This window comes from Pinus tabuliformis, chromosome 7 (genome assembly GCF_031772625.1).
Source record: "Pinus tabuliformis cultivar Carrire ecotype Pingquan chromosome 7, CPIR1, whole genome shotgun sequence".
NCBI lineage: Eukaryota > Viridiplantae > Streptophyta > Pinopsida > Pinales > Pinaceae > Pinus > Pinus tabuliformis.
The window spans coordinates 1,682,331,297-1,682,350,106 of record NC_142293.1 but is presented as its reverse complement, the minus strand read 5'-3'; the positions used below and the strand labels follow the sequence as shown (position 1 = coordinate 1,682,350,106).

Sequence of the window (18,810 nt, the reverse complement as noted above, 5' to 3'; positions counted from 1 at the left end):
CATTAAAAAAAGGAAATAATGATAACAAATAACGAAATGGTAACTAGAAGTTCACGTGTATGGTTGTAGATGATGTGAAAATTTAATAATAAAAAAACCCTCAAAAAATTGAATATTTAAAAAAGCTCTAAAAATGGGCTTCAAATATGAAGGTTATGTCATTAAAAAAAAGGCAATAATGATAACAAATAACCAAACGGTAAGTAGAAGTTCACGTGTATGGTTGTAGATGATGTGAAAATTTAATAATAAAAAAACCCTCACTAACTTTACCTATAAGCTCACTTATACAAAAAAATTACTTTATGAAGTCACCTAGTTTTATAAAACAAGTGATAAACACTTTTATAATGAAGTTACTTTATAAACTAGAGTTGCATGTAACTTAAAAAGAGATTTGAACTCAAGACTTCTTACTATATAAAGTAATTTTTAACCAAGTGAGATAGTGCAAACCACATACTAATGGTAGTGGAGGATAGGATTGTTGGTGTTGGTGTTCTTGGATCTTTGCCTCAGAGTGCATGCTTACAAAAAAAAATACTTATCCAAAATCAAACAATTTTTTGTTAAAAACAAATAAAAAAATCTAATTCTCAACAACAATGGGGTTAAATATCAATTAACTTGCCTAAAAAATACAAGTTTTCCCTTTTTTATTTTTATTTTTTGAGATCACATAGAGCACTACAAAGAGAATATGTAGTTAAGAAAAATATTTTCAACACTGCTTCTAATTTGCCAAGATTTTATAGAGTGGGGGGAAACGGGAAAATGTAAATTATAAAGAGTATCAAACTAAAAATATGTAAATTATAAAGAGTATCAAACTAAGAATATAAACATAAAAATGGAAAACGAACTCTATAATTATTATTTTAAAGTGTAATTAAATTGTATATCTCATGACATAATGAAAAAAATTGTATCTTGGGAAACTAGACACCTTTCTTTATGAAAGGAAAGGTGTTATTAAATAAAACCAATTCTCTAGACATAATGGAATAAATTGTTTAGGAAAAGAAATGTATGGAAATAATTAATATTAGAAATGGCAACACAAGCTCAAGATATCGATCAAGAAAAAGAGTAGCTATTTGAACATGCTATGATACATGTTCAGGATGATAATTCATTCCATATAAGACAAACGCCTTCAATAACTACTCACACAACTAGATCAAATATCATAGCTCTTGTATTTTTATGTGGTTGAAACCCTCAAAGAGGGAAATACTCCACATCCCCAGTCAATGTGGCCACTAGAGGAAATTTAAGTGATGATAAAGGAAAGAACTTTACATAAGATATTTCTCATGAAATCATTATTAACAGTGACCCCCCATGCTCTTTAAATCGACATTATGGACCGATTGGGTGTTAAGTCATGGATCAATAGTCATTAATATAGAGGAGAATGTAAACCATTAGATTACTTTATGTCTAGAATACATCATGACCATCAAATTATGATGCAATTAATTCATACTAAAGAAACATGATTCTACCTAATAGACACATTAGACCAAGTTGAGCACAAATAACTCCTAAGTGTCTAAATATCCTAACATAAATTTCTAATTAGAACCTTTAACTTAATAACAAGGTGAACTTGTGAAGTTCACCTGAAACATTTTCATGTTCCAATAAGTGTCAAAATCCTATAAAAGTAGTGTGTTATGTATTTTGGTTACACGTTGTCGATTTGGTTACTATGATATTGCAGATAATTTAGGCCCGAAATGCCCCTCTATTATCTGACTTGCTAATTCACATTCATGATACCATTTAGAGGAAATTTATGGTATGATCAATAGGAAGAAACCAATAAATATTGGATATTTGACTAAAATTTACCACTAAATAACAACTTCCAAATAGATTTAAATAGCTACGAACCTTATTTAAGGCATCCTAAGTAACGATGGACCCATATTAAGGGTTTGTGCCCTCAAATGGTTTAGTGAACTTAGGAAATGCACCAAAAAAATGACCGAATGGAAAAAAATGAGGCAAACTAGCAACCAAGGGTATGATACCAATGGGGTAACAAGGAATCAAAGAACTCACCATAATGTTAAACATCCCAATGGTGTCCCATGTCTATACCAGGGCGAAAATAGCTCTTGGAAGGTGATGTATAATCTGAGAGCTACCATATAATCATAAGGTGGGTCAAGCATGGGTGAACAGTTCCAGGAACCTTCAAGGGTATAATCATATGTGAGTACCAAAGTTCAAATTCCATACTATACACGATTATTTTTGGTGAGTGAATTTAATGGAAGTCACTAAACACCCAAGTTAATTTTCTTCCCTTTGATAGAGTATAAATGATGTACAGATGATATTACATGAAGCATCTCTTTCTTAACCTAAGAAATGGAGAACAAAAATTTGGACTATGGGTATTTGTTATACCAACATTATTTTAGGTTTACCCAATCTCATATCATATCTTACTGCTTTCTTTAGTTTAAATTATATGCTGGGTGGGTATTATTAGGCCCACTTTGTTTTCCATTGGCACTCAAACATATCTCATTTTAATATACAATATCAATTTTTGTTTCTATGTTTCATTAAAACAAAGCATATCATAAGAAACACATCATAAAAATGAGCTAACTAAATTTAGTAATGAATAACACAGAAATACAATATTAATTAGATTTTTGCATTAATATAGTACAACAACTAAATTATTTGCGAGCTTGGATATGTAAGAAACACAAATAAATGGGTAAAACATGTTTATATCCAATTGTGATTGAAACTGATAAAAATAATATTGAATTATATAATTTAATATATTACAAATACATAGTTTTAAATATGAATATGCAATCTTGGGGTTAATTAGTCACCCACAAAGGGTCCAAAGGGAATCTATCCCAAGTGCATGTTATGGATCAACACTATCTATTTTGAATCTTTGATGATGAAGGCATAATGAATTGAATGGAATTGTTTAGCTCTAATATTGTATGCCGAGTTGAATTAAAATTGAATTAAAGAAGTTGGCATGAGAAGGTAGAAGCTATAAATTAACTAAAGTCTACGAGATGAAACTATTTATATAGAAACATTGGCACACATAATTGAAATTAATAGCATACTCATGATACAAAAACTAATTTGAAAAGAATAAATGCATGTGTAATTTCCCTCAAAATGTTTTTCTAAGAAGATATATTTGCTACAAAAAAACTCCAGTTGAATCTAAAATGAATTAATTGGCATGGCAAAGCCAGAAAGAGTCTTCTACATTCAACAGGACTTATAAAAATGACCATCATGAGGTTTTTTATATTCATATTCTAAACTTATTTCTAAGTACACATAATGGATTTTGATGTCTTAAGGGATGATATTCTACTTTGAATAAATGCAAGTGGAATTTGTGATCTAAGATGGTGGTACAACTACATGGACTCAATAGGAGTTTCTAATGCTTCCTTCTAAATTTATACCTCTAAAACATTTTGTTTTTATAGATAAAGTTTAGATGTAAAGGTTGTGTGAAGTAATAAATTCGATATAGCATTTGTTATTTGTTGGGAATGATTGAGTGTAGTTTCCTATGATTCATAGAAGAGATCAAAATTTGTTCCCACAGATCAATTATATTTACTAGAATTGAAAACAACTAATGTTCATGTCCAAGCCCCAAGTGTTAGCTCAAATATTTGAGTCCTTGCTTTTAAGTACCTCCCCGATCGGGAGGTCACATGAGCAATTCTCCTCGACACCCTTGGGGTTAGACCCTGCTAGTCTCGTCGACGGGCTTTAAAAGACTCCCTTCGGGGTTGATCTGCCCAAATTTTTCCGAGGGAAAAAAACTAATGTTCATGTCCAAGGCATTGATAATATGGCTATTCATTCCATCACAACCAGGATAATATATTATTATTATTTAAAAACACTATTAGTAAAGAATTATGCACTCCATATTTCATTTTCCCAGCAAGAGTAAACAGGTGTACTTTAAACGTGGTATAGGAGCGATGTATAATGTATTGTAATCCTTATAAATTCAATTGAAAAACAAAGTTCATAAAATTTGATTTTTTCATCATCCATAATAGTCATAAGGAAATAAACTCACATAAATCCATCTAAATCTCAATCTTTTAATCACAAATAAATTGGTGTCGCAATTGACCTTTATTCCACAGTGATTAATAGATGCAACATAGATCTACATTAGTATTAATAACATACAATCATACACAATCACTTAATTTGTTTGAATATTTCTATAATATTTGTATTTTTTGTTATATATATATATATATATATCTTAAAAATTCTACTCTCTATAAAAAGTAGCTTGAATAACATGCAATAACTTTGAAATGTATACGCAAATTCATATTAACTTTATTCAATAACTTTGAAATGTATATGTGAATTCATCTTAGCTTTAGATTTATAGTTGATTATTTTATGATAACATCATATTAAACAATATACTTATGGTTCAAATTAGCATGTTAATTGTTAGAAAAAAAATTCCCCCAACAACAAGCTAGAATCATTTAATGGCAAGTCCCCATTGGACTTGCTCTCATTTGGTATAGTTTCCACCTAAAATGTTGGAATAAATTTAATATCAATTAAATTAGAAAAATAACATTATAATTTATAAAATTTAACTATTTGTATATGTTAGAAATATTATGTCTAATTACCTATCCTAACTGGAAACATGTGCATTGAGATAAAACACAAGAAAAAAAATTAATTACAAAACTAAATTAAATAATTAATAAAATCAATAAAATATTGAGCACAAAAAATATATTAATATTTAAAAAACATATTTTTATTTAAAAAATCACACACATATTCTTGTATCCAATATGAAATATTAATTGAAAAATAAATTTATTGTGAAATATAAGAATATGGAAATCTTAAACCTTGATAGAAATACAAAATATATAACAACACATTGCCATAGAAGTCTTCTCCAAAGATATATGACGTTTCAATTTATCATTAAGAAATTTATCAGTAAGAGTTGATAAAATTATACAAGCCTCTCGAATCTAAATTTTCGATCTCCTTGTTTCTCAAAAGAACATCCTCTTAAATGGGATACTTAATAAAGTACATTTATTAAGAATTGATAAAATTATACAAACTTTGGAATCTAAATTTTCGTTCTCTTTGTTTCTGAAAAGAACTTCCTCTTAAATGACATAATTAATAAAGTACATTCAATTTTATCCTCTTTTTGTTACAACAAATTCCACTTTCGAAGTCTAATTTTAATATTTCTTATGAAAAATGTTTGATAAAAGCATACGATTGTTCCTTTCAAACAATGATGTCGATATAATTTTCCATTTTAAAAATTCTTATGGTTAGTAACACATTGTAATTTGTTATAAGGATATTTGTATTTGATTCAAGATTTTGAATATGTCATAGTGTTTATTTGTATGCAAGTAGGTTTTTTTCTCCTTATTTTTCTATTATTTATTTTATTCTCTTATTCTTTCTATTTTCTTTATCATTCAGATTATTTCGGTCTTGAAAAGATTTGCGAAATGTACAAAAGTAATAGCTAGTATGTTAATAGTTAAATAATTATATATTTACGCAAGTAATCATAAACAAATAATAGATTCTAATATTAATCCCATATTCATTGGGTGAAATGGTTACAAAGAGTTTATAAGTTATCCTTCACCTAACATAATTCATTTGCACAATATTATGCAATATGGGCTACAGTGTATTCTTTTAATCTCAATCATATACTAGACTAGTATAAAAAAATTCGGGATCTGAAAATATGTAATGGATAGCAATACTATGGTAGATGACACGTCAGCAAAAGCATGCCAGTGTCTAGTAGATTCCATACATGATTATCTCTAATAATCCATTGGTTGGCCCACGAATAGCTGAGTAGTTTAATCTAACATGGAGAAGAACTTCACAAGTAACATGGACTAAACAAAACAATCTGAATGTGAGAAACAAAGTGGATACCTCGGTATCCATAAGACTTTTATAAGGCCTATAAAATTTAATCCATATATGTATTTTCAATATCCAAATACTTATATAAAATTCTTGATCCAGGTACTTGAAGTGGAAATGAATATTATGGAATTAGGAAGAATGAAGTGAGAAAATAAATGATCAGGATCCTTATACAAATAATACATATGAAAAAATTCAAAACAAATTCATAGTTCCATATAGTTAGATAGAAAATAAAATTTAGAATGCATAACACCACAATAAATTCCATTAAATCATTACTTATCCAGATACAATGAATTCATGAAATGTGAATACTTTTAACACCTATGTCAAAACTACCATGTCAATGTATATGTCATCATACCAAGTCATTAGTATGCTTAATAAATTAAATCAGTCATTGGCCTTATGGGATGACATGTAATATGACATGTCAACATGGCATGTCATATTACATGTCATCATAAATGCACTAAAAATTTGGTAAGATTCATTTCATTGTCCACCATGTTATTTCAAATCTATGGAATATTAGGTGAAAGAAAGATTTGGATTTGGATATCTAATATCAAGGATTTGGAAATTTCAAATAATGATATATTAAGTTTGATCCAAATCCTAATATATATGATCTAAGTTATGAAAGTTTTTTTTAAGACATAATTTATCTTATCCAGATCCAAATACAAATAATATATCAACAATTCCTCTATATCTAGATTTAAGGAATTGAGAGCTCATAAAATTATATTAGCAATGTGTATACATGATCCAGATTCAAATTTCTTGCATCTGAATTTAATCAAAATCTTTAAAAACACCCATATGATCAACGCTTTGAACTCTTTGATTTGGATCTCGTTACCAAGAATTTTTCAATAATTTTTTTGGCACTTTTATGAAATAATAGGAAACAAATTAGATCAAATGATATGAAAAATAAATAAATTTCGAATGGAAATGCTGATGCTGTGGATCTTAGCCAGGACTCCCACAAGAGGATCATTGATATAAATTGTGGGCTCAAGCTTGCACGAATCGGCCCTGTTATGTCGATTATTCCATGATGTTGTTGTGGAGCTTAGCCAAGACTCCCACGAGAGGAGCATTGATATACGTCGTGGGCTCAAGCTTGGTGGAATCAGCCCTTCTATCCTCAAACCCGTCATAGCGATCAGGCCCTCCCACAACTGCACCTGTTAATTCATTTGGGTTTGGTGCTTCTCTGTTGAACCACAAAGTGAAACCTTCGGTACATGATATCTTTCTGGAATCCTCGTATATCGAAACTATTGAGGACCCTCTGTGGTGAGCTTGCTGTGGATATTTGTCACCAAAACCCACCATGAAAGACATACCAGCAGGATTCTTTCCCAAAATGTAATCCACCTGCAATTTACATATACAAAGTGGATTTGTTAGCTACTACTTTGCTTGCTTTTTCAAATTATGATATGAAAAAACAAAAAATCAAATTTATTTAACTCTGAATCTCTTATACTCTGAGAAAGCTGGAATGGATATACAAGTGTGCTCAATTCTTCTCCTCATTAATTAAATATTTTGCAACACTTAAAAAATTATAATATGTATGTGTACTTGTTGTTTGGAAAATGCAATAAGAATGCTTGGTTCATATGTTTGATCGCCACATTGCAGGTATTGCTTATATCGTGACAGTAAGTCACTGTAAACTGATGCAAGGAATGATGTGCCAGTAGCATATTGTGTATTTGCACCATCTCTGACAAACAACAAACCTCCTGTACAAGTGAAACAGATACAAACACTGTTAATGAGCTTAATTTTGAAACTCAACAGATACAAACACTGTTGATGAGCTTAATTTTGAAACTCGGAGCATGACAGGGAGAAACTTCCATTTACCTGGTGTGATGGAATTTTTGAATTGAGGACTTTGTGGAAGAACTGAGCAGAGGAACACTTCTGCTTGGCCTCTGAAAACTTCCAGGTTGGTTTCTCCGGAGAGATATAGCTGCCAGGTTTATTAATTTTTATGAAGATGTGGTCAGTTGAGGGTCAAGTGGTCAGTCTTAAACTTTTTCTAAATTGAACATTTGGTGATTCATATGTTTATGTGAATATGGACTTACACTAGACAGGTGGATTTGAACTCCTGCACATTTGAGATCCCAATTGAACTCATACTCATTGGAAGTACAAAAATTTTGGTGGAGTATGTATTTGGTATAATATGGCAATCCAGTTGCTCTATATAGCCACACCGCTGCCCATGCAAGCTCGTCCTGTAAGTTAGTTAGTAGAGGAATAATAAGAAGACTTCAAGAAGTTACTCACTCTGTAGTTTAAATAAATAATAGTGTGAAGTAAAAAAGGAAGTAAAATTAATAATGTTAAGGAAAGATACATCATAGCCCGAGACAGAGCAATAGAAAGGGCATTCTCCATGATATGTTCCCCGGTACTGGTCAGCGAAACGAAAGAGCTGTACTAAATGACATATTCAATTACATGAGTATCATAAAAAGTTGGAGAATAAAATTCATTAAATTAATTCTCAATTTTGAATCTAACACATGAACGAAAGAGCTGCACTAAATTAATATTCAATTATATGAGTATTTTAAAATGTTGGAGAAGACAATTCATTAAATTAATTTTCAATTTTGAATCTAAGACATGAATTTCATAGACATGTTAAAAATGGGCATTTTTGAAAGATTTTTGGAATATTTTGGAATCATAAAAAACGTAGGCAACCTCAAATAAGTAATCTCACCGGTATTTGTCTGATCCCAAAATATTCCAAAAATGGAGACATTAAATTAAATTTAAAATAAAAGTTATAAAAAAACATTCATCCACAAACAAATATGACCTATCATAAGTTGCTAAAGTTATCTAAATTGTAAATTCTAAGAATAGAATAAAACAGTGAAAAGAAATTGTTTCCTATCATATGTTTGTTTTAATTACTAAAGTTATCTGGACTGTAAATTCTAAAAATAGTATATAATAGTGAAAAGAAATTAAACCATTGACCTTTTTCCTAACAGTACAGTAGGATTCTAAAATATCTCAATATCTCTCAAATCTGCAATCGCTGTTCTAAACCAATAATACAGTATAAGTGATTTTAGAATACGCATAATCTTATACCAAAGTAGCTCTTTGGAGTAGGAGAATGGAATAAGGTTTGTCAATGGCTGCAAAGACGACGGAGGAAGCGGCCAATGCTGCAGCAGTCTCTGCTGCAATTTCTGTCCCGTGAGTGGATGTATCTATTCTGTACAAAGTCCTTGGGGTGTCCATCCTCTCTGGGTTCTCCCAACAGTTATGGTCTGCAGTTGGATCTCCCACCTAAAAACAAAACCATAACTAAATTCATAATTGCCATTTGTTGTGATCCTTCGTAAATTTTGTTGTGATCCATGAGTAAATTTAGTTGGGATGGCAATTAATTCACCTGAACCCACAGCTGGTTTTCGGTGGCGCTTGCTTTGATGAAATAATCAGTTCCCCACTTAATGGCATCCCTAACGTTCTCCAACTCTCCCGCTGCTGCAAGTTCATCTCTGTACTGAAGGGCTCCCCATGCCAGCATGGTAACGGTGAAAGCCATCGGAAACCCATACTTCACATTATCCCCAGCGTCGTAGTAACCGCCCACCAAATCCACCTACATAAATACACAGTAAAAGCCATGTTGAACATCATTGTATCTTTCCAGACTTCTTGAAGATCTGGACCAAATAATCAATTCCTAATTTATATGGACAGAGAATGTTGATAGAAATCAAGCTGTTGCAAACTCATAACTCATAATACTGGAGTAAGAATTCACATTGTAGGTGGGTTGCGGGGGATCTTTATGTTAATAACTTAATTGTATATTCTCATAATATCCTGAAATCTGATAGTGCTGAGAAATCAATTCCGAGAGATCAATTGTTTGATCTAAATAAGTTGTGGGTGGAGTATCAATCGTTTTCGCCAAAATAGATACCCTCGTTATTTTCGCATTGATAAGATCAGCGTCGTTATTTTGCCGTTTTGGGTATGATTAACAACACTTCTAAAACATTCAGGAAACAACGTTTCTAAAACAATCCGGAACAGATGGCAATACCAAAATGAGAAAATATTGTTATTACATTTTGGATTTGTCCGTCTGTTAGACCAGAATCTCCTCTCCAGCTTATCCTGTTGCTACTGCTGGACAGTTTTCCTGAACGTTGAGCCTCCAGAAACAGAATAGATTTATGCAGAGCATCTTTGTAGTCAAACTCACCCAACACAAACTGATGATGAGCAGACAGCACAGTAGCAAGAATTATACACACAAACCTTTCCACGGTAACCCTGTAACCCATTTCTGCTGCAATTGATCAGTAAATGGGTACAAAAATAAATATCTGCAAAAGTTGATGCGTATATATATTTGTAGTCTCACGCAACCAACGTGTAATGAAGAATAGAAACATAAAGGGGATTCGGTCTCTTTGTTTGCATGCATGTTTGATGTGGGTATTGTAGAGGTTTTGCAGGACAAAGAAGTCTTGCATGCAGGTTTGATGCGGTGCTTATTTTGAAGGGTAGAGAAGTCTTGTGGGTGTCAGTTGGACATGAAACGACGGAAATTCCAGGAAAATATTAACTGAATGGTAAGTCAGTGTATAAGGTTGCCTCATCACCATTTCCTCACAGTACTATTAACGAGTAAATGTTAAAGTTTCAAGAAACACAAGGAAGATAACCAAGTTAGTTTTTCTACACAGACTAGAATATTTATTGAATATTTAATTTTTCCACACAAACGGAATATAAACTAACTACCGTTGCCTATTAGATCGGCACTGTGAGCGTTTCTATTAATATACGAAATATTAACTATTTCAAAACCCGTAAAATTAAAGAACAAATTTAAATGTATGTAATTAAAGTTATAATTTCGTAAATTAAAAAGATAACAAATTTAATTTTAAAATTTTAATGGATTATTTTTAAAATTTAGAGTTCTAATATACATTCTATCAGTCTTATAAAGTTATAGAGAAGAGGTCTAAAGTTTAATTTCAAAACCGGAAGCTTTTATTTACATTCTACTAGTTTTTGCAAATGTGACAGAAAATGCAGATACCATGTAATATCTCATTCCATATTTTGTATAATGTTTTTTTTACAAATTTTTATTTAGTAAATTTTATAATTAAATCATTTTTAGGTTTGTATTTTAAGTAAAGTAATAAGTTGGAAGATATTTAACAAACACGGGTGGGATTGCTGCAAATGGATTCCAAACACCAAAACTCTTAAAACTCTTGGCATATTCATATAATTGTAAAAACAAGATGAATAACATAAAGTTTAATAACATATTATAGAAATAATTTCACTCAAAAAGAAGTTAGTAAAGCTTAACATTTGAATTTGAGTTGTAATTGTTTAATAATTAAAAGAAGAGAATATAACAAGTTATTATAGGTTTACAGAGATGTATTTTTTTAGACATGCCATAATCTGATATGATACAAGGATTATAAACAAGTAATTGCACCACATGTTGCAAACGAAACTCAGTAAAGGAAAGAGTAGTAGAGAAAAAATAAGTAAAATTTTTATGATTGCCATTTACCATGAACAAAATTAAGAACATGCCAATGGGTCAATTGTGAATACATAAATCCATTCTTCCACGGTACCAGTTTTCTCACCACATAGAATTCTTTATTAAAGAATGGTGTCGAGAGCTCAATTGCTCCATGAGTTTATGAGGCATATACCAAAACAAACTATATTGTGTTAGGGTTCAAGAGAAATAAATATAACAATTAAGAAATACACATTCAAACCATGTACACCATGATTATGTGGAAAACCCCAATTGGGGGAAAAACCAACCAACAATAGATCTATTATTGTCCTTAGCTAAAACACAGCCAAGCCGGCCAACAACCTGAGCTTTCATCGCTCAACCATGGCTGCCTACAATGGAGAATACACAAGTCTTTTAAGGGCTTGAACTACATGTAACACCATGAGCTCAATACCATGAGTCACCAATACTAGGTGCCCAAAACCAATACTGTTAACCCTAATGGTTGACATAACCTCAACTCCACCATAGGGTCAAGTTTATCTAACAATCCCCCTTTAAACTTGACTTTGGGTTTTCCTTGGCCAAATCTAGCCAAATCTACCAAGTGAGCCAGCCACCACTCACCTCCAGGCCCTACCCAGTCAATGTTAGGGTATTTGATAATCTCACAAGCTTTCCTAGTTCAACATGCTTCATCATACCACCACATGCATCTCCATATCACCCAAGTGGACATTCAGACTTTACCAGTGATTTACTCGGTTATGCATTCCTTACCAGGTCTTACAGTCGTATACCCATTTACATGAAAATTTCCATTTTATTTTTATTTTGTTGCTATCTTGACCCACACACAACTTGAATTGCTGCAAGTTTAACCATGCATTTCACCCTGTAAGACTCGTATCCCACTATTTAACCCTTCTCTTGTAACTGAATTTTTATTTAAAATTTCTGTTACTATTTTAGAATAGAATGTTTTCTTTAACCATAAAAGCCTTTCAACAAATTTCTCTGGAAAAAAAAAGAATTACCTGACTTTCTTGATTTTATGAAAACAATGCTATGTTCTTTTGTTTTGATCTCTCGGCTTCAGTAGATCAGGCAGGTTTTCGACTCAGACAGGCTTTCTGGTAATCCTCTACGTCCTCCTTTCTCTTCGATAGTAGCATCGTGGTCAACGATGGAGGGGTTTCACCCTCAGGGGCAACACTTCACACGCAGGGCAACATTCTCCAATGCGCCTTTGGTGGGTACGCAGTAGTGGTGCCCTCCTTGACGCAGATGTCAAGGCTCCTCGATGCATGCAAAGATTCCTCTCTCCACGCCGGTGCCTCCTCGCTCCACTCCAATTCTGGATGCAGAGTATGTAGGTTCCTGAGTCCTCCTTTCTCTTTACATAGGTCGGTGCCTCCTCTTCACGCCGTGCAGAAGGTTTTTCTCCAGCCTCCACTCTTCACGATTTACAAACCAAACCGGACCTCAGAGTATACACGCAGGTGGCACGCGGCTCTGGTCTTCACGGGACTGCAGAGAATACACGCAGCAGATAGCACGCGGATTTGGTCTTCATGCACTCAGACTAACTCAACTTAATCTAATTTACAATTTCAAAATTTAATTTAAATTTCCAAAAAATATTCCCAGGGCTTGGCAAAGGCTCGAGACTTCATTTTCTTCATGCTCCTCATCAAACCATCACTCAACGGACATTGTTGTTTTGTGCAATGAGCTATTGCTTCAACCAGCACCACCACTTTGTCGATGGGAACATTTCGAACAACTATCCAAGGCCCTTGCCAACATACCATTTGTTAGGGTTCAAGAGAAATAAATATAACAATCAAGAAATACACATTCAAACCATGTACACCATGATTATCTGGAAAACCCCAATTGGGGGAAAAACCAACCAACAATAGATCTATTATTGTCCTTGCTAAAACATAGCCAAGTCGGCCAACAACCTGAGCTTTCACCACTCAACCATGGCTGCCTACAATGGAGAATACACAAGCCTTTTAAGGGATTCAACTACATGTAATACCATGAGTCACCAATACTAGGTGCCCAAAACCACAACTGTTAACCATAAATGTTGACATAACCTCAACTCCACCATAGGGTCAAGTTTATCTAACATATTGAAATGTGAGACAGCTCAGAGATCCAAGCTTTACCCAACCATAAACTCATCTTCCATCAACATGTGCATTAGGAATTGGTGCCACTTATTCATATAGATGAGCCGCAATTGACCCATCACTTGACCCACCACTGATCATTCTTTTGCCTTGGACCTTTCCATCTCCCTAACAATCAATATAGTTGATCAATTCATCTGATAGTAAACTACGGAAATGATTACTAGAGGACCAACACGGATGTACACAAAATCCAAACTTCGGCCAGGAGAGAGAGACTTCATCCATTTAGGAAATAAATACAAGTTGTTGGCATTTGGTTTGGAGAGACCCCATACAAGACCATACAAATTCTAGAAAGAGAGTTGGAGAGATGTAATTGTCTTGTGGGGATATTTATTAGTGATGTACATAGCATATCTATAATGTTTTTCTTTCTATTATTCCAAGAACTTGTCTGCCTCTTCCAAATGGCCAAAATATTATTCTCTACAAAATTTGAGAAATAAATCATAATCAATATTGTCTTTTGTTGTTTGGCCAAACTTGAGTTTGTTCATTCTATGTCACACTGAAAAATTGAAGTTTTAACAACATTTTGGTAGCCAAAATTTAATCTTGGGAAATCTTACCCTGTGGGGAAGTTGCTACTCGAGAGCTCTTTTTGGGTGTAGGAGAGGGCTTTGGCTTAGGCTTTCTCTTCTGAGTTAGATCATGAGTTGGATCAGGGGATCATGAACCTGATCCAGGCTTAGGAATAACAACTAGAATAAGAAGCCATTAGAACACCACCCCTACCTTGCATTCTATGTCACACACAACAAAATTACAGTTTTAATAGCATTGTTGGACTATTTTTATGATTTCTTTTTTGTTATTTCAGTTAACTCCTAATGATAAACCCTACTTATCAGTTTTGAAAAGTAAACCATTTATGGAAAAATGTATTGTCCATGGATTACATTATTCATACAGTAATTACACAAAATACAAATTCATGCTGAAGACAACTATCAATCAAATGAGGTGAAAACAATGAAGCCATATGGCTACATGTTTTTTGGCTAGTGAATCTCAAGAGATCCAATCATTCCAGAGAATACACAGTAGAAATTGTTTGATCACGCAGTTTAATCAAAACTAATCATGTTACAACACTAGTAAGAAAAATTTCACTTGGAGTGGCCATATGAAAATATCTATAATATGGTTTCAAAAGTTGAAATTGACTAGCCAAATGGACATCTCTAGAAAAAATTGAATATTTAAAAAAACTCTAAAAATGGGCTTCAAATATGAAGGTTATGTCATTAAAAAAAGGAAATAATGATAACAAATAACCAAATGGTAAGTAGAAGTTCACGTGTATGGTTGTAGATGATGTGAAAATTTAATAATAAAAAAACCCTCAAAAAATTGAATATTTAAAAAAGCTCTAAAAATGGGCTTCAAATATGAAGGTTATGTCATTAAAAAGAAAGGCAATAATGATAACAAATAACCAAACGGTAAGTAGAAGTTCGCGTGTATGGTTGTAGATGATGTGAAAATTTAATAATAAAAAAACCCTCACTAACTTTACCTATAAGCTCACTTATACAAAAAAATTACTTTATGAAGTCACCTAGTTTTATAAAACAAGTGATAAACACTTTTATAATGAAGTTACTTTATAAACTAGAGTTGCATGTAACTTAAAAAGAGATTTGAACTCAAGACTTCTTACTATATAAAGTAATTTTTAACCAAGTGAGATAGTGCAAACCACATACTAATGGTAGTGGAGGATAGGATTGTTGGTGTTGGTGTTCTTGGATCTTTGCCTCAGAGTGCATGCTTACAAAAAAAAATACTTATCCAAAATCAAACAATTTTTTGTTAAAAACAAATAAAAAAATCTAATTCTCAACAACAATGGGGTTAAATATCAATTAACTTGCCTAAAAAATACAAGTTTTCCCTTTTTTATTTTTATTTTTTGAGATCACATAGAGCACTACAAAGAGAATATGTAGTTAAGAAAAATATTTTCAACACTGCTTCTAATTTGCCAAGATTTTATAGAGTGGGGGGAAACGGGAAAATGTAAATTATAAAGAGTATCAAACTAAAAATATGTAAATTATAAAGAGTATCAAACTAAGAATATAAACATAAAAATGGAAAACGAACTCTATAATTATTATTTTAAAGTGTAATTAAATTGTATATCTCAGGACATAATGAAAAAAATTGTATCTTGGGAAACTAGACACCTTTCTTTATGAAAGGAAAGGTGTTATTAAATAAAACCAATTCTCTAGACATAATGGAATAAATTGTTTAGGAAAAGAAATGTATGGAAATAATTAATATTAGAAATGGCAACACAAACTCAAGATATCGATCAACAAAAAGAGTAGCTATTTGAACATGCTATGATACATGTTCAGGATGATAATTCATTCCATATAAGACAAACGCCTTCAATAACTACTCACACAACTAGATCAAATATCATAGCTCTTGTATTTTTATGTGGTTGAAACCCTCAAAGAGGGAAATACTCCACATCCCCAGTCAATGTGGCCACTAGAGGAAATTTAAGTGATGATAAAGGAAAGAACTTTACATAAGATATTTCTCATGAAATCATTATTAACAGTGACCCCCCATGCTCTTTAAATCGACATTATGGACCGATTGGGTGTTAAGTCATGGATCAATAGTCATTAATATAGAGGAGAATGTAAACCATTAGATTACTTTATGTCTAGAATACATCATGACCATCAAATTATGATGCAATTAATTCATACTAAAGAAACATGATTCTACCTAATAGACACATTAGACCAAGTTGAGCACAAATAACTCCTAAGTGTCTAAATATCCTAACATAAATTTCTAATTAGAACCTTTAACTTAATAACAAGGTGAACTTGTGAAGTTCACCTGAAACATTTTCATGTTCCAATAAGTGTCAAAATCCTATAAAAGTAGTGTGTTATGTATTTTGGTTACACGTTGTCGATTTGGTTACTATGATATTGCAGATAATTTAGGCCCGAAATGCCCCTCTATTATCTGACTTGCTAATTCACATTCATGATACCATTTAGAGGAAATTTATGGTATGATCAATAGGAAGAAACCAATAAATATTGGATATTTGACTAAAATTTACCACTAAATAACAACTTCCAAATAGATTTAAATAGCTACGAACCTTATTTAAGGCATCCTAAGTAACGATGGACCCATATTAAGGGTTTGTGCCCTCAAATGGTTTAGTGAACTTAGGAAATGCACCAAAAAAATGACCGAATGGAAAAAAATGAGGCAAACTAGCAACCAAGGGTATGATACCAATGGGGTAACAAGGAATCAAAGAACTCACCATAATGTTAAACATCCCAATGGTGTCCCATGTCTATACCAGGGCGAAAATAGCTCTTGGAAGGTGATGTATAATCTGAGAGCTACCATATAATCATAAGGTGGGTCAAGCATGGGTGAACAGTTCCAGGAACCTTCAAGGGTATAATCATATGTGAGTACCAAAGTTCAAATTCCATACTATACACGATTATTTTTGGTGACTGGATTTAATGGAAGTCACTAAACACCCAAGTTAATTTTCTTCCCTTTGATAGAGTATAAATGATGTACAGATGATATTACATGAAGCATCTCTTTCTTAACCTAAGAAATGGAGAACAAAAACTTGGACTATGGGTATTTGTTATACCAACATTATTTTAGGTTTACCCAATCTCATATCATATCTTACTGCTTTCTTTAGTTTAAATTATATGCTGGGTGGGTATTATTAGGCCCACTTTGTTTTCCATTGGCACTCAAACATATCTCATTTTAATATACAATATCAATTTTTGTTTCTATGTTTCATTAAAACAAAGCATATCATAAGAAACACATCATAAAAATGAGCTAACTAAATTTAGTAATGAATAACACAGAAATACAATATTAATTAGATTTTTGCATTAATATAGTACAACAACTAAATTATTTGCGAGCTTGGATATGTAAGAAACACAAATAAATGGGTAAAACATGTTTATATCCAATTGTGATTGAAACTGATAAAAATAATATTGAATTATATAATTTAATATATTATAAATACATAGTTTTAAATATGAATATGCAATCTTGGGGTTAATTAGTCACCCACAAAGGGTCCAAAGGGAATCTATCCCAAGTGCATGTTATGGATCAACACTATCTATTTTGAATCTTTGATGATGAAGGCATAATGAATTGAATGGAATTGTTTAGCTCTAATATTGTATGCCGAGTTGAATTAAAATTGAATTAAAGAAGTTGGCATGAGAAGATAGAAGCTATAAATTAACTAAAGTCTACGAGATGAAACTATTTATATAGAAACATTGGCACACATAATTGAAATTAATAGCATACTCATGATACAAAAACTAATTTGAAAAGAATAAATGCATGTGTAATTTCCCTCAAAATGTTTTTCTATAAAGATATATTTGCTACACAAAAACTCCAGTTGAATCTAAAATGAATTAATTGGCATGGCAAAGCCAGAAAGAGTCTTCTACATTCAACAGGACTTATAAAAATGACCATCATGAGGTTTTTTATATTCATATTCTAAACTTATTTCTAAGTACATATAATGGATTTTGATGTCTTAAGGGATGATACTCTACATTGAATAAATGCAAGTGGAATTTGTGATCTAAGATGGTGGTACAACTACATGAACTCAATAGGAGTTTCTAATGCTTCCTTCTAAATTTATACCTCTAAAACATTTTGTTTTTATAGATAAAGTTTAGATGTAAAGGTTGTGTGAAGTAATAAATTCGATATAGCATTTGTTATTTGTTGGGAATGATTGAGTGTAGTTTCCTATGATTCATAGAAGAGATCAAAATTTGTTCCCACAGATCAATTGTATTTACTAGAATTGAAAACAACTAATGTTCATGTCCAAGCCCCAAGTGTTAGCTCAAATATTTGAGTCCTTGCTTTTAAGTACCTCCCCGATCGGGAGGTCACATGAGCAATTCTCCTCGACACCCTTGGGGTTAGACCCTGCTA

The 18,810-nt window shown here is 32.1% G+C and overlaps 1 protein-coding gene across 1 annotated transcript; it reads right to left on the bottom strand.

Annotated features, from left to right (window-relative positions):
- Positions 1-7,059: 7,059 nt before the first annotated feature.
- On the bottom strand, positions 7,060-10,358 carry LOC149254950 (endoglucanase 8-like). The gene is made up of 8 exons (XM_089454886.1): positions 10,140-10,358; positions 9,452-9,664; positions 9,145-9,345; positions 8,393-8,470; positions 8,118-8,270; positions 7,891-7,999; positions 7,603-7,766; positions 7,060-7,392 (listed from the first exon to the last, which is right to left on the bottom strand). Exons 1-8 carry the CDS (start codon positions 10,356-10,358, stop codon positions 7,060-7,062), a joined length of 1,470 nt encoding a protein of 489 aa, XP_089311012.1.
- Between the last annotated feature and the right edge of the window lie 8,452 nt (positions 10,359-18,810).

Excerpts from the sequence above, each read along its gene's own strand:
- LOC149254950 (XM_089454886.1), bottom strand. The coding sequence starts at position 10,358 with ATGGGTTACAGGGTTACCGTGGAAAGGTTTGTGTGTATAATTCTTGCT. Across the intron at positions 8,271-8,392 it reads GCTCTGTCTCGGGCTATGAT|GACGAGCTTGCATGGGCAGC; the intron begins GTATCTTTCCTT and ends ACTAACTTACAG. Across the intron at positions 7,767-7,890 it reads CAAAAATTCCATCACACCAG|GAGGTTTGTTGTTTGTCAGA; the intron begins GTAAATGGAAGT and ends TCACTTGTACAG.